At 43.3% G+C, this 22,338-nt stretch overlaps 3 protein-coding genes across 9 annotated transcripts in view; 2 read left to right on the top strand and 1 right to left on the bottom strand.

Moving 5' to 3' along the window:
• camsap2a (calmodulin regulated spectrin-associated protein family, member 2a) overlaps positions 1 to 2,363 on the top strand; it is a 44,633-nt gene extending 42,270 nt beyond the window's left edge. For all 7 annotated transcript variants that reach the window (XM_048252053.1, XM_048252051.1, XM_048252048.1 and 4 more), the window contains one exon: positions 25 to 2,363. In XM_048252053.1, the coding sequence (XP_048108010.1) occupies positions 25 to 330 (306 nt within the window). In that variant the 3' untranslated portion in view covers positions 331 to 2,363. The remainder of the gene's footprint in view (positions 1 to 24) is intronic.
• A 388-nt stretch (positions 2,364 to 2,751) lies between these two features.
• wdr47b (WD repeat domain 47b) lies at positions 2,752 to 14,129 on the top strand. Its single transcript, XM_048252054.1, has 15 exons — positions 2,752 to 2,899; positions 3,647 to 3,816; positions 4,234 to 4,317; positions 4,509 to 4,593; positions 5,089 to 5,879; positions 7,105 to 7,207; positions 8,645 to 8,826; positions 9,351 to 9,617; positions 9,913 to 9,985; positions 10,077 to 10,234; positions 10,864 to 11,033; positions 11,848 to 12,018; positions 12,354 to 12,485; positions 12,792 to 13,010; positions 13,123 to 14,129. The coding sequence occupies exons 2-15, from the start codon at positions 3,659 to 3,661 to the stop codon at positions 13,263 to 13,265; spliced, it is 2,736 nt and encodes a 911-aa protein (XP_048108011.1). The 5' UTR covers positions 2,752 to 2,899; positions 3,647 to 3,658; the 3' UTR covers positions 13,266 to 14,129.
• A 676-nt stretch (positions 14,130 to 14,805) lies between these two features.
• On the bottom strand, positions 14,806 to 21,722 carry LOC125300741. The gene is made up of 12 exons (XM_048252872.1): positions 21,627 to 21,722; positions 21,236 to 21,346; positions 20,671 to 20,832; positions 19,902 to 19,991; positions 19,688 to 19,806; positions 19,483 to 19,519; positions 19,298 to 19,399; positions 18,996 to 19,193; positions 17,329 to 18,778; positions 15,453 to 17,089; positions 15,233 to 15,308; positions 14,806 to 15,019 (listed from the first exon to the last, which is right to left on the bottom strand). Exons 1-12 carry the CDS (start codon positions 21,645 to 21,647, stop codon positions 14,907 to 14,909), a joined length of 4,116 nt encoding a protein of 1,371 aa, XP_048108829.1. The 5' UTR covers positions 21,648 to 21,722; the 3' UTR covers positions 14,806 to 14,906.
• Positions 21,723 to 22,338: the final 616 nt, after the last annotated feature.

The following is a 22,338-nucleotide window of genomic DNA, read 5'->3' as shown; positions in this document are numbered from 1 at the left end:
TTCTTTTTTTTTTTTTACTTGTAGGAAATGGAGAAATCAGAGGCCAACAACTTCCTAATTCTCTTCCGAGATTCTGGCTGCCAGTTCCGGTCTGTGTATACGTACTGCCCAGAAGCCGAGGAGATCACCAAGCTTACTGGCATTGGCCCAAAGAGCATCTCCCCCAAAATGATCGAGTCCTTGTACAAGTACAACTCTGACAGGAAACAGTTCAGCCAAATACCCGCAAAGACTATGTCCGCCAGCGTGGACGCCATCACCATCCACGGCCATCTGTGGCAAACCAAGAAGCCTGGAACGCCCAAAAAAGCTGTACCCGCCAAGTCCTAGTACAGTATATTTCCGCTCACATCCTTTCTCACTTCTTCTACTCTTCCTTCTCTTTTCATTGAATGTTTGTCGTCTATTTTGCACTTCAATGTACAATACCACACAGCTCATGGTGGCACTTACTATACCTATACCATTTCTGTTAAGATTTGTTTCTTCCTTCCAATGCTGTTTAAGCTTTCTATTCTAATTCTGCAAAGTTCCAGCAGAACATAGAAAATCAGTTCTAATATGCACAACTGGAATGTAAAACACCTTAGTTGTAAAGGAATCACTAACGATTGTTTGACTTTTGAGTAATTTTATTACAGCACGTGTGTGTACTGTATATATGTTTTCTTTTTCATATGTGCCAAAAAACAAACAAAAAACAACAGAAAGGTGGATACTGAGTTGTTTTTATGTGGAACACTGAAGCACTGAATGTCATCTGTGTAAACTGTTCGCATATCTGTAAACATGTGTGGCCTTATGCTTGTTTTAGTTATGTTTTGTTGCTGTTTTTTTTATTATGTGAGTGTACTGAAATGATTGTAAAGATTCGTTGAGAGGATTTTTGGACACTGGTGAGGATTCGTATTATTTTATTTTGTTTGCCATTTCAGTGGTTCTGTTATGACTTAAAAATGAACCAGATGTGGGACATCAGAAAGCCATCAGATGGGCATAGAGAAATGGGCATCGTCTTTATTGCAAATCGACACACTATGACAAGATGATGATTTCCAATATTTAATGTATATTTTAATAAAGGTTTCGATTTTTTTTTTTTGTTACTCTGGCACTTGTTCACAGCAGGTATGTGATTGGACAAACTGCAGTTAAATGTGTATTTGTTCTTATTTTCCTCTTACTAGAAATAGTCAGAATGAAGGTGTCAACCATGGTATAGCCATGCAGTTCAAAAATGTTATCATGTGTTACACATAAATTATGAAATTGAGAGCAGGAATGATTTAATGCTTTAATGAGAAACAACAGTGAACATCATTTTTAAACTAGAAAACAGTGGGATGTAATAATCTAACTTAAACGTAATACTATTGTGTAATTTATTTACATTTTTTTTCATGTGTAATATGTGACTGCTATCTCTGATTACCAGTTCATTTATTTATGGTTGTTTGTAGCCTACCAGAACTATTTGCTCCTGAAAGACTCCTACAGTTAGGACCGTGTTTTTTTTCCATATATTATGATTGGTTGAAATGAACAACCCCAGTCCTCAAGTATCTTGCCTGTAGACCTTTACTCACATCAGTGATATATGTGAAACTAAAAGGCTTTTTTAATCTTCCAATCGACTATAACTTATTTGTGTTTATGTCATAGCCCACCCTGTGAGCTGGGCAAATCCCTTGAAATTCTTGAAACATTCTTCCATCAGCCAACCTATATTTTTAAACTATTGTTTATTTATCATCTATTCACAAAAATGTAAGACCTAGTAGCACCCTCTGTATCAGTTGACTGAGGGCTGAATTTGGATTACTTATACGGGTAGAGGCTTGTTCTTGTGTCATGTTTGCCTTCCTCTTCTCTTCATACACCTTGTGTTTTCAACAGGTTCCTTGAGGTCATCATATGCACATGGTAGATTTCGACAATTTACTTTGTAAACAGACACACACACAAACACACACACACACACACTCACGTGACACATACACTGGTGCTCTCATGCTCAAGTATGTTTATGGAATTGCCAAAAGCAATGTTGTATGTGTTTTGGGAAAATGTATACAGTATTGAAACAAACAACTGAAAAATAATAAAGGTGTTTTTTTAATGTTACAGAAGGGTATTCTTGTTGACCAGCTGTTGCATTTGTGGTATTTGGCTGTTTAAGGCCGAAGTGAACGGCTGTTTCATAGCTTGGGCACTGTGGAATGTTGTACAGTTTACTGTGTGGTAATTTTTGCCCTTCAGGACACAATATGGCATCTAATTTTAAGGATGCCACTGATCAGACATTGCTGAAGTAACATGTTTTCTTTTTTTTTGCATTCAATAAAAGTATGCATGGCCTCAGACACTCCCTGCTTTTGTCTTCTTTAACAGCACTAGGTATCTTCAAACATTATCCTTATTAAAACTTCTAGGCTGACCAGATAGACTGCTAGGGCCTCTCGGCCATTTGAATTCCTACCTAGTCAAATATTACACAAAGCACTACTCTAGTCCTGACTGCAGGACACACCCTAACCTGGTCTTAAAAGTCACTCTGAATTAATCCTTATAGATAATAACCCACTGACAATTTGATGTCAAAACAAACAATTCCATCTTTAGCCTCCCCTGTCTACACAGACCACAGAATTAGCTCTGTAGGCTGAACTGCCGTCAGGCACCTGGCGAATAAAGCTGCTGTTTGATTGGTGGATCCCGTTGATCCACTTGGCAACCGAGCTGTGTACCGGAGATAGCGGTGGGTGGAGACGGCCGGCGTTGTCAAGAGACGCACAGATTCTCACAGATTCCATGCGGATGCGCTGAATTTGCCAATTTGTTCGTAGGAATTCTCCCAATCAACAACACTGCGATTTATGCATTTGTAGAAGCCACACAGGTAAGACTCTGCTCTTGTGCTGTCAGTATCGCAGTGGCTAATGCCTTCTGGCTGACCAAGATTTTCGGGTTGACAGGCATTTACGCCACATCGGCATCCGAGTTGAGCCGCAAACGCCGACACAAACGTGATGTTGCCCATACTTTGCGTACTCGCCAGATTCACTTGTTAAACAGATAGATTGTTGAAGTGTTGATGGTGGAACGTCACGTTGTGCTCATATGCGATAGTCAACAATATGGTGTGTACTGTACTGCAGCGTGGTCAATGAGCTATAGCTAGCAGCATTATTTCGCCTGGAACTATTGAATGCGGTTTGTCATAGGAAGCTAGGTAGTCGCATTAGTCATCATATCTAGCTTTATTCCACAAAAAGAGAGACGAGAATTGCTGCAGGCTACCATGTTTGGCAATAGCTGCTGTCCTTGACAACCTGTTATTTTGCAGGCGTGTGATTTTATTGCTGCAGTTGTAACTTGAGTAGGCCAGGTAGGCAGGCTACCTTTAATGATGACCATAAACTATTTTGTCAGATCAGTTTGTTTGCCCAGAAGGACCTACTTGAAATAATTAATCTAGGCCATAAATAGGAGAATAACCTTAAGAAATACACGCTATAAACTTGTACCTGACCCCTAAGGCAAAAACCTGACATGCATAGAGAAGTCATCACAACACAAATTGACAGTGTCAACATGATGCCTTGGCCTTTGCATATGTCACTCACCCGGTTTTCAACCCATCCAGAAAGCTGACACAATGACAGCAGAGGAGACGATCAACATCAAAGAAGTGGAGATCATCAAGCTGATTTTGGACTTCCTCAATTCCAAAAAGCTCCACATCAGCATGCTGGCCCTAGAAAGGGAGAGTGGGGTCATCAATGGTCTGTACTCTGATGACATGCTTTTCCTGAGGTATGGGCCTGTGTTCTGTTATTTGGCTTGTACAGCCCTCGAGTTGTCAGCCATTAGAATGCTCTCAGAGCTCGTCAGCCTGTGTGTATTTAGAGTCTAAGCTTTCTAAAGCCTGGAGAATGAGGTCTCCATTCAGAGTAGTGAGTGACAAAGAGGGTGAATAATTCACTGGTTGAGGCTGTTTCTCTTGGCAGTTTGGAATAAGGAAACAAGCAGCATGAATGTTTATATACCCCTATTTTAGGTTACAGTGTGTTTCGTGGGTTTTTTGTGGGTTTTAATGCAAGCTTCTCAGAGGGTATAGGCACTAATCCATGTGAGAATTCACTAGTGAACGTCTTTGAAGCATTGCAGCTTGTTATGGACTGGATGGATTAAAACTTTCACTGACTGTAATCCTTTTCCGTTCCTATAAAGACAACTTATACTGGATGGCCAATGGGATGAGGTCCTACAGTTCATTCAGCCACTTGAAAGCATGGATAAGTTTGACAGAAAAAAGTGAGTGGTGTGTACGTATTTGGATATCTGTGTAGTTCCAAATCTTTGTAAAAATGGTGAATTTGACTCGAAATACAAATCAAACCCTTAGTGGAGAATATCTGTTTCAGTCAACAATTAAAAAGCCGATGTCCTCATTGCTGAGGTACTGGTTGTGTCAATCTATCCTTTTATATGTGTTATTTAAACAGGTTCCGATATATTATCCTGAAGCAGAAGTTTCTAGAAGCCCTGTGTGTGAACAATGCCATTGCAGCTGCCGATGATCCTCAGACTGTGAGCATTTAGCCTTTGTCTCTCCTCAGATTAGAAGGATGTGCCGTAGAGTAGTCTGCTAGGCAGATGACCTACATGATTTGGCTGCTTGTTAACCAGTGTCAGTTCAGTGTGCACTCAGAGTACTACACTACGTCTGAAAGGCTACAGCATAACCTGTAAAAAAAAAAAATGAAAGCACATTTGTAAATGATTACACAAAACAAGTGTCCTTCAGAGGAACTAGGTACAGCAGAATATTTGTTCCCTCTTTCATTTCCTCTCCTTTCCACTTATCTCACTGTCTTCACCCCTGTTTTGTCCTCTGTTCCTTTTCTTCAACAAACCATCATGCTCTCTTTGCCTACCATCATCCCACATCTGTGTCAACTCTATTTGTTTTCACTTTGCCATCTTTTGATCCCTTTATCCTCCTTCTCCCTCTCTTTTTCTCTCTCCTTCTCTTTGCCCACGCCTCACCCACCCACTCCCTCCCGTCCCTTCCTCTCTCCACAGCTAGAGTTCACCATGCAGGAGGCGGTGAAGTGCCTGCACTCCCTGGAGGAGTTCAGCCCCAGCAAGGAGGACTACAGCAAGCTGTGCCTGCTCCTGACGCTGCCACGCCTCACGCACCACGCCGAGTTCAAGGACTGGAACCCCAGCACAGCGCGTGTGCACTGCTTCGAGGAGGCCTGCGTCATGGTGGCCGACTTCATCCCGGCCGACCGCAAGCTGAGCGAGGCGGGCTTCCGCGCCTCGGCCAACCGCCTCTTCCAGCTGCTCATCAAGGGCGTGCTGTACGAGTGCTGCGTGGAGTTCTGCCAGAGCAAGGCCACGGGCGAGGAGATCAGCGAGGGCGAGGTGCTGCTCGGCGTGGACGTGCTCTGCGGAAACGGCTGCGACGACCTGGACCTGAGCCTGCTGTCGTGGCTGCAGAACCTGGCGCCGGGCGTGTTCGCGTGCGCCTTCGAGCAGAAGACGCTCAGCATCCACGTGGACCGGCTGGTGAAGCCGTTGCGCGCCGGCCACGTCGACCTGCTCACACCGCTCATCAGCAAGCTGTCGCCGTGCCCGGCCTCACCGCTGCGACGCCCGCTGTCGGCCGACACCTACATGTCGCGCTCGCTCGCGCCCGCCCTGGACGGCCTGTCTCACGGCCTGGCGGGGAAGGACAAGAAGAAGGAGTCAGACGCCAGTGGGAAGGGGGAGGCCATGTCCCGCTCATTTGCCAGCTATGGGAGTCAAGGAGGGGGACCCAACGTCACCAAAAACCTGGATAACACTGTCTTTCAAGATTCTTCTGATAGGTACTGACGCAGTGCTGCTGGAGAGCTTTGCATAATATTTACATAATGTACAATCTGGCAAACCTTTTCAAGAAGGGGTTGAAGTAGGTACTACTGATTATAGGAACCCTGTATACTGTATGTCTGAACAAAGAGCTTGTTTTATGAAGTGATTCAACATAACCATTAGTAATGTTTTTTTCTTCACCTTGGCATGCATCACAAAGTTAGGCTTAGTGTTGAGACAAATGCCTGAAATGATGAGCAATAACTACAGTGGTACAGTACAGCTCTCTGATTGGTGTTGTGCCAGTGGATGTTGTCTCAAAGCAAGGGCTGCTATCCAGTCAGTGAATTTCACCAAATGGCAGAGCTTAACCCCACTAATCCTGTTTGTGCATACTTAGATAAAGCCCTGTCACTCCGTTAGTTAACCCAGGGATATGGTCAATCTGCACTCATGTCTATAGAGACAACCAAAGTGAAAAGGACCTGATGACATGCTTTATCTTAAAATGTTTCTGTGCTCATTTATGGGCTCCTGAATGTGATACTGTTGCCATCGAGATCTCTCTGGCCATGGGGATTGTAACATGTTGCTAGAGGCATGCTGTATACCGTGTGTTTTTATTGTGCGAGAGCCATAAGCTGGATGGCTGTCGAGGCCACTGAAGCTTATCCGAGGAAATAGTGGCATCTCATTGAAAGGGTTAGTTTGTCTGTGGCAAGGTTTCACTTTTGGCCATGTGTGTGACAACAGTAGTGTTTCTTCTCATTCAAATGGTTCAATGGCACATATGGAAAGGATTTATCGTACCTTGATTGACCAATGTAAACAGAGATGATTCAAGCCTCAATTGTAAATCATAAAATTGTAAATCAGGTTTCTCGGCCAAGTATACATGCGTATACAAGGAATTTGGTCTCTGCATTTATCCCATCCGTGAATTAGTGAACACACAGAGCACACTGTGTGTTCTGTGTGTTCACCGTGAACACACAGTGAGGTGAAGCACACACTAACCCGGAGCAGTGAGCTGCCTTGCTACAACGGCACTCGAGGAGCAGTGATGGGTTAGGTGCCTTGCTCAAGGGCACTTCAGCCGTTCCTACTGGTTGGGGATCGAACCAGCAACCCTCCAGTTACAAGTCCGAAGCTCTAACCAGTAGGCCACGACTGCCCAATGTTTAACTATGATAGATATCAGATGCACAGTGCAAACACCTCTCTTCTTACCTCTTCCAGTTGTAGGACGCAAGCATCAGCACCTTCGGGTCCCAGTAGTACACGTCCACCTCTAGCACCAGGCAGAGATGGAGGACCAGCCAACTCTGCTGATGGGACTGAGGTACTTGCAATCACCCCTTACTCTGTGAATGGACTTGTATGTTTATTAAGATGACATATTGACACAGTGGTTGTTGTGGTATCTCAGGCATGCATAGTGCCAATTGGAATGGATATGGAGTGGACCATTAGAGCGGATATAAAAATTCATGGGGCTCTTTGCTGCTTGGGTAGATTAGTAGACCTCCTCAGTCTATGTGATGAATGACTAGCCCTTGAAATAGTGAAAAGGAAATTAATAGAAATGAAAATATAAATGAAAAATGAAGTGTATTCAGCCATTCAATTCAGAACCAGGTCAGAATGACCATCATCAGGAACCAAAGTTTACATGTGCTTTGTGCTTACATGTATATTGAAGAGATCATCTGACGCTGGTTTTTCCATGACAGTTTTCCAGTTCCCTTAAGATTCTAGTTTAGAGTCAGAACAGAACCTCACTTTTTTCAGAACCCCTTTTCTCCTCATACCTCCTATCACCCGCAGAGAGACAGTAAATCCCTCCGTGTGTGTTTTGTGTATGTGTGTGTGTGTGTGTGTGTGTGTGTGTGTGTGTGCATGTGCATAAGTGAGTATATGCTCTCACTGTCTGGGTAGGAAGGCGCTCTCCCCCGCAGTGTGTCTGTTACCCCCAGGGTGAGCGTGTGAGCTATTGCTGCCAGCAGCAGCTCATCCCTCGTGTCCTCCAAAGGACAGGACAGAATGGGGCGAAGGGAAGGCTGGGGTTAGGATGAGGTTGGGGGGTGGAGGTGGTGGGGGGGGGTGCGGCTCTGGGCTCTGGGCTCTGGGCTCTGGGCTCGTTGGTGGGGTGGGGGGTGTCCATAAGAAGCTTGTGGGCCCAGCCCGGAGCGTCCTTCCCTCATGAATCACCTCAGTCAAGTCAGCCAGCTTGTCAGAGATGCTCATCTCTCATTTTTATGTGTCCGAGAGCCGGGGCCTGTTCAGATTGCATTTGCCAGCTGCTTGTGTTGGGGCCAAGGGCAAGGCTGAGAGGGCATGGAGAGTGTTGGCGGAGACTAGGGAGGTAGCACATTGATAAGGAAGCTAAAGAGAGATGCTGCTGGTCACAGATATGATGTGTCTGACTTCTGACAGTCTGACTGATGATTAAACAATGTTGTTTGTTTTCCTTTTTTTTTCTGGGCTCATGAAAATTTGTATCTGTAGCTTTTTAAAAATTTGCATGAGCTGTATGTCATCGTGTTGTGATAATTCAAATGGTGCGCCTAATCTGTTGTTTTGCTTGTCATATTGCATTATTGCGAAAGATTAGACTGTCATTTCTACATCACTAATAGCCTGCTTGTAACATCCCCTGTTAACAACATTCGGGCAAAATCTTTCACAGGACCATTTCTCATCAGTGACTAACTGCACAAATGCAGTTGTAATCGTTTATTGTGTTTGTGTATAACAACTCCCGTGTTGCCGTGGGCAGCCGCACGACTCTGTGGAGCAGCTGCAGGAGTACCAGCGGCAGCGTCTGCGGGTGCAGCAGCACTTGGAGCAGAAGCAGCAGCAGCGGCAGCTCTACCAGCAGATGCTGCTGGAGGGGGGCGTGCACCCGCCGCAGGGGCCACACCAGGACCAGCACAACCTCACCGAGAAGTTTCTCAACAGGTTGGGGAAGGGCTGTTTCCTGTTGGTTGTTGTTGTTGTTTTTTAAAGCACTTTTTTTAATGAATGACAGACAATCTTTGTCCTGCTAAACCTGCTTACATGTATATTGAAGAGGTTCCTTAGACCTACTGATATACTATTTACACTGTTTCTCTGTAAAGGCCAATAAGGTAAATTGTGTTGTACCTGACAAGTGTAGGCTACCTTGCCTCTGTAGCCTTCATCAGAGGTGTCACGTGATGTTGGTGGGATGGAAAACGCCAGATAACACATCTCAGACGACGTCACACCAACATCACGTGACACCTCTGATGAAGGCTACAGAGGCAAGGTAGCCGAAACTTGTCAGGTACAACACAATTTACCTTATTGGCCTTTACAGAGAAACAGTGTAAACGCTTACATGTACATTCTGCAGGAAGCTGAACACTGTAGCATTATCAAATTTTGACCAAGCACTCTGCACTCTGCCAGCTGGTTTTGCTGAAGGGTCCCTTTGAGTGACTCACCTTTCCCATCTTCAGGTCCATCCAGAAGCTGGAGGAGATGAACATGGGGATGGACAACCTGGCGGAGGACGTGCAGTCTTTGGCCCAGCAGTGTAATGGCACCGCAACCAAGACGGGCACCCCGGCGCCGCCTGTCCCGCCCACCCCGGCTGGCACCACCCGAACCCCTGATATTGGAGATCCGGGACAGGGCAAGGCAGGTGTGGTGAGCAGCACCCCGCAGAGAGGAGATGGAAGGGGCATGCCATCACTGGATGAGTCCCCGGTCCTGCTGACCCAAAGGTTAGGCAAATTCTCAGTCTTTGATTACACAGTGTAGACATTGCAGCATGTTTCTGGTACTGTATGTGTCCTTGCCTGTCTTCTCTGTTTAAAATTTGGGGAAAGTTTGTAAAATAGAATGAATTGCAAGTCCTGTCACTCACTGGACAGGCAACTTTCGCCTGCACTAGCCTCTGCTGCAAGTTGCTATAAGTGTCAGATTAATAAAATAAATGCAAATGTGCTTAAAAACGGAAAACTCCTTGTGATGTTACATCAGTTGACATAAATAAATTATGGCTGTGCTTGTTTGCAGTGGTCAGAAGGATGGGGTGAAGAGGCCAGCTACCCAAGACCAGACCTCTCTAGTGAAGAAAGGCGGCCATGAGGTAGGGCTTTCATTCCGAATTTGATGTCCGCCCTGACGTGACCTGAATTTCTAAAGAGGCCGAGTCATCCTTAGGTATGTCTCTGTTTTAGGACGGCCAGCCCACGTCCCAGTTTGTTGCTGTGAGGACGCTGGAAGACACACAGGCTGTGCGGGCGGTGGCATTCCATCCCTCCGGGGGTCTCTTCGCTGTGGGCTCAAACTCCAAAACTCTGCGGGTGTGTGTCTGCCCAGACACCTCAAAGGGAAGGTGCGTTTCTACCACAGGTTAGGTCCAGTTTTGACCCATAGAGTAGATTTTTAATTTAATTTTTTCCTTCAGGTTAGTGCCTGCTACGTCAGATTAGGCTTTACCGTGTTTTTTGTGTTGTATTATGTTGACATTTTTGCACATTGTGTTAGATTAGATTAGATGTTCCATAGATCAGGTTGTGTCTTCCCTCAATTAGCTATTTGTTCAGTTAAGATTTTGTAGTCTAATTTCATAGTCTATTGTACGTTCTAATTTCAAAGTGGCAAATCAGCATTCACTTCCCTTAAAAATAAATGATACATCGGATTTTAGGGCAAGTGCCGAGACCTAGCTGGATGTAAGAAATTCAGCCAGCACTCTTTTATTATTATTATTATTATTACATTACATTTAGCAGACACTTCTTGACCAAAGTGACTTACATACTGTATGTCAGCTATATTACAAGGGATCACATTGTCCCCGGAGCAACTTGGGGTTAAGTGCCTTGCTCAAGGGCACAGCGGTGGAAGCCGGGAATTGAACCGACAACTTTCAGGCTACTGCACGCTAGCCCAGCTCCTTAACCACTACACTACCACCGCCCCCTCTTTTATTTAATGTTTGTCCGTTCCCCCATTTCTCAGGGGGACTAGCCCAAACAAAGAGCCTGAGGTTTGCTTCAAGAGGATAAAGCATCACAAGGGCTCCATCTACTGTGTGGCATGGAGTCACTGCGGACAGCTGCTGGCCACTGGCTCCAATGACAAGTATGTGAAGGTGCTGCCTTTCAACGCTGACACCTTCAATGCCTCAGGTAATGTCCATGCTACAAGAAGATCCTGGTCATCACAACCGTGATGTGTATTGAGATTTTAGAACAATCTGGGAGTGTTTTGTCCTCAAATCACTGCACACATGAATATTTTAACCATGGATGTGAAAAGACACTTCACAGCCTTCTGTTTTGCAAACCATCCTATGAGGGATGTACAAAGGGGCCACAAAATGCCTGAAAAAAAAAAGATGTTCTCTTGAATATCACAAAACAGAATTGTTTTAAATATTTTAATACGCTAGCTTGGGTAAACCCAGACTAATCTGTGAGCGCATCTCAGCAGATCCGTCTGGCTATCTTCCCATTCAAGCCCATTTCCAAATCACCCAGCAACCGCTGATACGAGATGGGACAAGTTTTATATAAGACAGCCAGAAGAATACAGTTAGCACTGTAGTGTTGTTGAACACCACCAATGGCTGAGCTTACAGCGGCAGTGTTAAATGACACAAATGTGTATTCTCTTTGGAATTGAGTAAACAATTGAATTTAAAACCTTTGTTTACAAGAAAGATGTGTTTGCCGTACTTTGGTTAGATTTGGTAAGACTTTAGAGAACCAATTTAAGTTTAATTTCACTGCTGGTTACGCCCCTTGGAAAGTGTCCCCAGACAAATTTTCCGTTGAGATGAGAATCAGTCTGGTGTAAGCGAGGCTTGTAAGATGCGCTAACGCTGCATCCTCTAGATAAAAACCACTTCATGCTCTGGCATTTCTTGAAATTCTTTTCTTATGCTGTCTGGGGTGTTCAGGCTCTCTGGCTCACAGCATGTTGTCCCTTCCCCACACACAGGACCTGACCTGGAGTTCAGCATGCACGACGGCACCATCAGAGACCTGGCCTTCATGGAGGGCCCCGAGAGTGGGGGCACCATCCTGATCAGTGCGGGCGCTGGAGACTGCAACATCTACACCACCGACTGCCAGAGGGGCCAGGGTCTGCACGCGCTCAGTGGCCATACTGGTTAGGACTTTAGTCTCGGGCTGGTTGCCCTATTTTGATAAAGACAATGCAATGTTCCCAATGGGTCACTTAAGATAATATTACTGTACAATATCCCCCCTTCCCCATTATTCTTGTTTTGGGAATTCTTTGTTTAAAATGGATTGTTAGGGACATCTGTATTCACTGTAGAATGTACCAGAAGCATTTTGGAGAAACAATCTCTTGAATGAATGTTTACATTAAATATAGCATTATGCATAACACATGAAATAAATGGACAACGTGCTGATGATGTGCTAATAGCTGTGGAGTGTGTATGTGGTTGTAATATGTTTGATGTGTTGCCTTCTCAGGGCACATCCTATCTCTGTACACATGGGGAGGCTGGCTTATCGCCTCCGGCTCGCAGGATAAAACGGTCCGATTCTGGGACCTGCGTGTTCCCAGCTGTGTGCGTGTGGTGGGTACAGCACTGCACGGCTCAGGTGTGTGTGTCTGCTTGTATGTGTGTCTGCATACATACTTTTTTATGTGGTTGTGTATTTTTTTAAATCTTAGTGCCGTTTCTGAAAAACCAAAACATAAAACTTCATCAGGCCTTTCTGAACATTTTCTGCAAAATAAATTGAACTGCACTTCACTGTTATGGCCACTTGTTGTCACTGTTTAGTTTAAGAGCAAGTAAATCCAAATGACGCTGGTCATAATATAAGGTATGTTATTACCTTATTGTTGTTTCTTAAACACTTCTGATCCCACACACTCCCTCCCTCTCTGTTGTCATCCCTCAGGTAGTGCCGTGGCATCAGTGGCTGTGGACCCCAGTGGTCGTCTCTTAGCCACCGGTCAGGAGGACAGCAGCTGCATGCTGTACGACATCCGAGGGGGCCGGACAGTGCAGACCTACCGGCCGCACAGCAGCGATGTGCGGTCAGTCCGTTTCTCCCCAGGGGCACACTACCTGCTCACCGGATCCTACGACGGCAAAGTGATGATCACAGACCTGCAAGGCGAGGCCACTTCCTTATCTACACAGGCTTGATGGTCGATGACCTTATATTGTGTGCTGAAATGACAATTGTTCTGATATTAAGACTGCTGCTTGTGGTTTTCCCTTCCAAGGTGACCTGACCAAGCCTCTCCCAGTGACGGTGGCAGGAGAACACGGGGACAAGGTGATCCAGTGCAGGTGGCACCCGCAAGACCTCGCCTTCCTCTCTTCTTCGGCCGACAGGACTGTCACGCTTTGGGCGCAAAACTCATGAGCCACTGAGAGCACAGTGACCGTGTGGGCTGGGAGGGAGACTGAGAAAGTGAAAACGGTGAAAGAGGAAGGACGAGGAAAAGAGGATGAGTCAAAGGATGGGAACAGAGAGAGCTGAATGGAAAAGCACAAAGACTGGAATCCTCCAAAACGCCTCCCCTGCCCCCCCCCATCCCATGTGCTGGGGACCACGTGTAAGCTTGTACATTAACAGATAGAGAAAAGGCCTGCTTCAAGGACTGTGCCCATGTCCACCAAAAAACCATGTGTGAGTGTATATGGGAGTGAGTGAGACTAGTGTGCATTGAAGAGAAAAGTATGACCAGAACATCTAAACTGACATTTGTAAAGACTTAACCAACTATTAAGTACATACATACATACATACATACATACATACATACATACATACATACATACATACATACATACATACATAAATAGGGGTGGGTGAAATACTGAGGGTTTTTTCCTATTGATGATGATGGAGCAACAATGGAATCTCTGTATTGCACTGTATATCTATGCTCTACGTGCTTCTTCTGCATGTGCTTCGGGTTGGGTAACTTTAATCTAATGCAGCATTGCAGCCCAGAGTTTGTCCTATGTTATACAGCTCGCTAACTGTAGGCTACAATCAGACAACATTCTGTTTCACTGGAGTTGCATGTCTGTGGATTCAATAGAAGTCGCACAAATATTGGCATCAAGCGCACATTGGTCAAAGTACAGCTTCTATATCGAGCTGTTACAAAGTGGTTTAGTGTAGGGCAGGTAAAATGTTAATTCTTTGTGAAAAAACATGGTGCCTTGAGTAAGAAGTTCCACTGTTAAATCAATATGAATAAAATGTGTTAACTCTCAACTGATGTCTGCAATGCTCTTTTTTTTTTTGCATGCTTGTAATTGTAAGTAAGGTTGCAGTGTCACATGGAGCCCCTCAAATAGACCATAGTAAAGTTAGTTTAATAGTTAACATTCATTTAACATTCAAAAAACACTAAAACCACTGTACAGCATGTAGACTAACCTCCCTCATATGGTAGCCTTCAAGGCCTGATTTTTAACATTTTAAAATGTGCAACATAGACTATAATGTTCCACACATGCCACAAGGCCTTACGCTGCATGTTGCGGTTGAGGAAGCTGGAGCACCAACAGTGGAAAACACTTTACAGATTGTCATTATAACATATCTCTGTCTTATAAAGGACACCAGTAACATGCATGTGTGTGTGGTTTCTGTAAACATGAAAATGTACAAAATATAAAGAATGTACTTAAAATTGCTTGGCTTAACAATCAGTTAAATATGCAGCTTCATGCAGTTACACAGTATGTGTCCACTACGTAGCACCCACACAGCTTACAATGGCTAGTGTATTGTTAAAGGTACACTATGCAAAATGTTTACCTTAATAAAACTCCAAATCAGAAAAACTTGGGACGTTGTGTAAAAGGCAATTGAAAACAGAATGTGAAAATCTGATATGAATCCACCCCTAAACTTATCTAAATATATACACTCCATAATATTTTTTCATGCTGTGTACTTTATTGATGTATTTGAGGATTATAGAGAAGAAATCAAATTAAACATAAAGCAAAATAAAATAAATGATTAAAATAAAATGAATCTTTCTTAGTCCATCACTCGAGATGTATTGCAGCTTGTGAAACTGTGTCTAACCCCCTTGAAAATACGGAGAAAGATGCGGCCAATCTGTCTCTTCCTCTTGGGCATCTTCTCCTTGTCTGATGATACAATGATATGCAATTACATGCAATTTTTGGACAGTTTGTTATCAAATAATAACATTCCATGCAACACAAATACAAGATATTCAGCCATACAGTCATTCTGCAAAGTTTTGGCAGGGGAAACCAATGCAATAGGACCTCTCATCCCATGCAAGTTCTTTTCTGCCAATTCATCAATATAATCCCATATAATTTCTGATCACTCACCCATAGCAGATTGCAAAACATTATCTACTGTGTTTGATGCTGCTGCGGAGTATTCAATGGTGTCAACCTTTCTAGCCTGTAAATAATAATAATAAAAATAATAATAAAATCAATGACCTACACATATTGTCCACCAAAAGATACTGTGCTAGCAAATTGGTCAAATTATATTACTTTGTTGGAAAATGCAGACATAAAGGAAAACACTGGAAAAATATACCTCTGCTGGACTGGTAGATGTGACTGTGGCCACCGTCTTGGTCAAGAGTGTTTCTGTTTGACCCTGTTCTGACCTGAGATTATATGCGCAGGCACTTGAAGAGCACACTGCTATGGTTTCCTTGATGAGTTCATCTCTGATGACATTCAGTGCTGATGAACTTCCTTGTTGTAATGCCATGTGCACAGTCTTCACAGTGATGCCCTTATCGACCAAAGCGCTGTGGACGTTGGAGACAATTTTCTCCTTGAGGAATTTGTTGAAATTCTCCTCTTTGTCTACGAGCACCAATCCTGGAATCACTTGAAGTTGTTTGAGAGTCATATCCATGATGTTTATGGTAAGATAGCTGAACAGAGCTCGGGAGAACTGAGCATCCTCTGCTTTGACAAGATAAAATTCCTGCATTTTATTCAACAGAAGAGACAACAAGTCATCGATGGAATGGATACTGATTCTCCACTCTGGTGTGGCAAGATGTGGTGTCCCCTGAGTGGTTTCATCAGAGTAGGGGTTGGCATTTATTTCAGTGGGCTTTCTTGTGGGTGACTTCAAAATGCCTTTCACAATAAGTTTTGCAATACCTCCAAAAAATGTTGGGCAATTGTTGAAAACCTTGTTCTGAAAATGCTCCAGAGGACCATAAAGCTTGACCAAATCCCTTTGCACACTGAGGACAACCTGAGAGACTTCAACGGAATCTAGACAGACAGTGGCCTTCTGTCTCTTCCTAGTCAGTCTTACAAATAAACTGGAGGAAAGTTCAGAGAAGATGACATCAAAGAGGCTGCAGTCTGCCAGGTTAAAATCTTTGAATCCTTTTGGTAAAAGTTGCACCAGAAGCCGGCTGACAATATCTCTGACTGTATCAAAGTTGACCACCATCACCACAGGCTTTCTTTCCATGGAAGATGAAGACCGATGATTGGGAAGAAGTCCACTGTCAGGATGGATGTTGGGTATGACAGCAGCAGTCAGAGGTCGCACTGCGGGTGCAGAGGTCGTATCCGGTAAGCTCAACAGTGAAGCAGAACTGGAGGTGGAGGCTAAATGGCAAGCTACTGACTCTGAGAGGAGTACAGAGACTTCCCTAGCAACAGCAGTAGAGATGGCCTTGGTGACATCTTCACTCCCGCAGTTAAGTGCATGCTTGAGGGCATCAGTGGAGCCAATCTGGTCCTCTAGCTCCTTACGGACAGTGCTAACAATTCTAGAGCTGGCAGGTCTTGAGTATTCCAAGTTGTCAGGAGATGATGCAGTGGACACCTCTGACAGATTATCCAGCACAGACATCACCATATCTACTACCACATTTGTCAGAGGTGAAGTTGGGGAATTAGTGCCAGACTCAATATCAGAGACCAGCTTAGTGATGATGTCTACAACAACCTCTGTCCTGGCAGGAAGGTTAGAGCAAACCTGCTTTTTGGAATAAGTCATTGCCGACTCAATATCAGTCATTGCAAGTTTTAGAAAGTCTATTATAGACTCTTCGGATGGTCCCTCATTGGTTGTACTGTTGCCCTCTTGGAAACAAGCAAACTCTTCAGCACAATCATTTGGGCTGTCAGCTCTTGATTTTCCATCCGATTTTTCATCCTCAGTGAACAGCAGAGGTGATTGGGAAGCTGATTCACCTACATTTGATAAAAAATTACATTCAGTTCAAATCAATGTTGACATTCAGATTACCGGTACATTAATAAAAACTACAAGAATGTGACTAGAAACATTTGCATAATTGTTGTTAACATACTATAGCTATGAAAAAGCTAACTAACAAAGTTAATAGGTAATTGTCTCCCACTTTCAATTGTCTTCAGTTCACACTTCAATTAAAAGATATATGATTGGAATAAAGGCAATTAAGTCTTACCGACAGGAGGACTGACAATTTCACTGGAAAGGGATTCCATTATGTCAGTCACAAGGACTGGGCAGAGCCTAGAAATCACTCCATGGTGAAACTCTGAAAGAGGGCCATCCAGAGAATGGCATGGTTTCTCTAGCTGTTTACAGGCAGCATCATTAAACTCCTCTGGGATGCTCATTAAGCGAACCACCATTTTAGCCACCAGTTTTTCCACAACGCCCTGTAGGAGTTGTATTGTTGGACTTGATTGCCTAAAGTGTCTTGCACTTGCAGGAGTGTTGAGCCTAGAGGAGAAGGGGGTGTTCAACCTCTTTAAATGGTCTGGAGGGATAGTATTTTGTATCACATCCACCGCAGGCAGCTCCTCAATGGCAACTTTGTGCACAACTGTGTCATTACTGTTGACGTGGGACACAAAGAATAGTTTCTCTGATGTTGGGACTGTAATGCATTGGAATTCACTCTTCTCTGTTTTAAGGCTCTGGGCCCGCTCCCCAAATGTGCCTTTGAGAAGATCTAAGGCAGATTCAGACAAAGGCTCTGAAAATTCTCTCAGTGCACCACTCCCTGTCAGCTCCTGCCAACTATCAATACAAGTGACCTGAGAGCTGGAGTAGGGTGGGGGCTTTTTTGAGGTTTCTGTCTCACTTATGTTGTGGTATAAGACTGCAGCAACAGAATTAGCCAGGTTTGGACTGTGATGTCTAGGTGATAGTGCTCTGGTTGTATTGACACAATTCAACGTGTTATCCTGAAAAATATGCTCCACTGACATCTGGTGTGCTGAATTTGGGCTTTTTGCTGAAGTAACCATACAGCCTGATGATTCTCCCTCCTTTGCTGTTTCACACACAGAAGATGTCTCACTTAATTGCTGTGTGATGGCGTGAATAAATTGCGGTGTGTGCACTTCCACCTCAGTGTCTTCCACATCAGGTATTTCTTTGACGTCCGTTGGCATGCCTCCCAAAAGTTTCACACCTTTCTTTTGATAAGAAGGTATGGTTAATGGTTGGACAGACATACAGCGAAATTTTGACTGTTCAGGAGTTGTGGCACGTAGTCCTGCCCTTAACATCGCGTTGTCCACTGTACTGGCCGCTATGTTGCTGGGCACAATCAGGCATCCAGCAGGAGCACGAAAGTTGTCATAGCAAAGCCTCTCTGAAATAGGTACTTCCGTATAGAAAGTAGTCCCGATATATGACTCAGTAGTGTTGTCCCCAGTAGAAGGAGAAGTAACACCATCAGATAACACGCTGGCACTGGATTTAGGACGGACCATCGCAGTGTTCAAACTCCTGTAGCTCTGGTCAGAGCAGTCACTGGTGTGGCGGATGCTTTCAGAGGAAGACTGGCGCCTCATCAACACTGGAAGGAGATTTCTCCGAAGTTCATCCATCACAATGTCTTTAACAGTTTCACAAATGACTTTCTCAGCCCCTGCCGAAAGCTTAAAAACAACAACAAAAATATACAATGTTTTAAAAAATTACAATAATAATCACCAGCATAGCACAAAGATCAATAATAGCCATCATGCATGACATGTATCATCTTCAATACAAGCATGATTAACTGTACAAAATGATATGTAGAGTCACTTCGTGGGATAGTACAGGTGAACAATCAACTTGTTTTTGTAAATTGCAGGTAAAAAAAAAACTCACCACTGTAGATCGTTCCACACTTGTCCCTGGTGTGATGGAGTCAAATGAATTCAGATAAGTGACTGAATCTGTCCTTGGAAATTCCTCTATAGACACAGATGAGGAGACCAAATCCACTGACGCTTCAGACAGAGATGAGAGACACCTTGGACCAGCTCCAGAAGATCCAGGACATGGGATACACTCCACTGATGCTTTCTGCAATGTGAAGGATATGAAGCAAATACAAGGAGCCTCACATTTCATTACCTGGCCACCCTGTTGATTTGCAGGGCTTTGCTCAGAACTTTTCAAAGTCTTACCTTGACCCTCTGGGAGAACGGAAGTTTGCGTTCCAGGCAGTATTCCCGGCATGCCTCCTTCTGTATCGCTTCCAGTTTCAGGCGCCGATTCACTTCCCATTTCTGTGAGGATATGTTGTGAAAGATGATTTTATCCATTTACAATTGAAGTTTGTTGTACATGATTGTAAATATAATCATCTTACCAGCAAAGCCTGTGTGTTCCCTGACTGTTTCTGAAACCTATGACATTAAAAAAAAAAAAAAAATCAAACCCTTCTAATCTAGTAGATGATTTACACATGTTGTTCTACTGATTGCAAATGTACTTTTAAATAAAATTATCAGTTCACCGATAACATATTCAGCAACTTTGCTCAGAGGCAATTTTAACAAACAATTAAGACTTACATCTTCTTAGAAATATCTGTCCCTTTGCGGACAAGCCAGTCTATCATATCTGAGATGTGGATATGAGGTGGAATAAGACCCTTCTCTTTCATAATCAGAAATTCTTTCATCAGCTTTCTCTGAAAAACACAGATTATTGTTACATTAATACGTCCAGTATTAGAATAATGATACTGAATAATAGTGACTATGTCTTAACTATTAAGATAATTACCTGCTGCTCAAAGTAGAGCTTCTGCCATGAGAGCTGAACACTTTCAGTGTATTTGCTGTAATTGTTGTACTCTTTAATCGTACATAACACCTGAAATAGTGCCACAATTGTTCATGTGAATCTCACCAAACTGTTCACAAATCACATAGAAACCAACAGTCTATGTCATCCATAGTAGAATTACTCATTAGATTGATTAAATTTTGATTATATATCAACACCTTAGGAACCACCTTGACTTTAATAGCTTAGTAAACCCGCAAGACTACAATGCCAATCAGTGCCTTAGCAACCCTAAGTTACCTTAATAAGTGTCACGGTAATATTTTAGTAACCACAGCAACACCATGTTGACAACCAAGCCAAGCTACACCATAGCGCCACCCAGGTAGCAGCCATCATCAGAGTGATAGCAACAATCCATATTGTATAAATCACTTCAATAACTACCATTATGAAAACTCTTTTGTCACCTAATCTTAAACTACCATAGCAACACCCTATGACACCACCACCCAAGCAACCAGCCTAATGACAGTCAATGCCTGAGCAACCACCATGCCAGTTGATTATATGAGTTACTATGGTAACTCATTACAATGGAACCCTTAGTCATAATAAGTGCCATGGTAACATTCTAGGAGCCATAGTTATCACTTTGGTTACCAAGTAACAAATCTATTTATATCTTAACCAATTTTCTCAAAAAAATGAACCATCATTGACTCATCATTACGTTTCAAATAACTAATTTTTTAGAATAACCTACCTTCTGATCAGCTGTGATGAATCCATTATGAATGAGTCTTTTTTTCCTCTCTGGCTTTTGAAAGTATGTCCTTAAATGGGGATCATGGAGGCAGTTGTAGGTGCCATTCGCCAAGTGCATATTGGGATCAGTGAGGTCAAATCCAGGAGTCTCCTGGTAAAGCTAAATACACACCAGTTTTATTGCTCATTTAAATCATTGTATAAGTAAGTATAAGTATATATACTCTTTTGATCCCGTGAGGGAAATTTATCCCAATCCGTGAATTAGTGAAACACTCAGCACACAGTGAACACACAGGGAGGTGAACAGCGGCGCTCGGGGAGCAGTGAGGGGTTAGGTGCCTTGCTCAAGGGCACTTCAGCCGTTCCTACTAGTCGGGGTTCGAACTGGTAACCCTCCGGTTACAAGTCCGAAGGGTTAACCAGTACGCCACGGCAACACGGCTTGTTGGACAATATCAGGTCACATGGTACTGACAAATTCAAAATACAGCATGAACAGGTAAATATAAATAAATATAAAATAAAATATACAACAATGTCAAATAACTGGTTAACCATACCCTCTCTCCCAAATGTGCTCTGGAGTAGCAGGCCAGGTCACCCTCGGAAACAGTAGGCCTACATTTTGCTCCTTTAGGCTTCCTGACACTACTGGAGCCATCATCTGACTCCTGAAAATTAAATATGGAAAAATAATTTCGATCATCTCTATTCATGATATGAAAATGGTGTAACAATTCTGAAAGCTGAAATGGAAATTCCCAGAGCAAATAAATTAGAGCAATATTTGCACGTTTTTAGTTTTCAGTATTTACTACACCATCTAGCCCACAAACATTAGACTATTTTTAATTCTTAGAATTAAATTATTTAATTCTTAGAATATGTGGTTCTTTTCATTCGTCTTCACATGAAACAATACGCAATCATTTTCTAAAAGTGCATTCTTACCTCCTCTGTTTGGCGAACCATATATGGTTCTGAAAGTGGTTTCCTTCTTTCCTAACACATAATGCTGTGGTCCTCCGAAAAGTACCAAAAGGTGAAATGAGAAGTTCACTGGGGACTGGTTGGTACACCTGTACACTTGCATTGTGACGTGCTTGCAGAGAGCACGTCACATTGACTGCCTCTGCACGTCAGAGCCAGTGAGCTACAGAGGGTTGAAGGAAAGTAATGAAAGATATTTGACTGAGCTGACTGCTGCCAGCCAGTCTAAAAACTTTAGAATAGTTGTTTGCAAAGATTAGCCTACTCACTTTCTAGAATCTTTCATTTGCAGCTGGCTGAGACATATCTGACAATCAAAGATTCTAGGACACAAACAGCCTCAACCCGCTCTGATTAATCGTCGCAACCGATGTATTCTCCCATATAGAGTCTCACGCATTTTTAATCACTTTAATGAATTAAATGAACTTCAAATCCCTTAACCTACTCTGGCCACTTACTGGATCTGCACCTTGGTATTTTAATGATTACCTTGCCATAATAGCCTAATAATCCAGCTGAACGTCCCCTCTCACTCATTGCGGTCCTCTGATGAGCGTGTGCTGTGTCTAGACCTAAAAATTGTTAAATATTTAGCAAGCAGCTAGGTTTAGTGTTAAAGGTGTTACGCCTTATCGTGCGCTGTAAAGTAGCTATATCTAATAAATTCATC

Source organism: Alosa alosa, chromosome 9 (genome assembly GCF_017589495.1).
Source record: "Alosa alosa isolate M-15738 ecotype Scorff River chromosome 9, AALO_Geno_1.1, whole genome shotgun sequence".
NCBI lineage: Eukaryota > Metazoa > Chordata > Actinopteri > Clupeiformes > Clupeidae > Alosa > Alosa alosa.
Note: the sequence above shows the minus strand (reverse complement) of the source record. Positions and strands in the feature narration are given on the sequence as shown.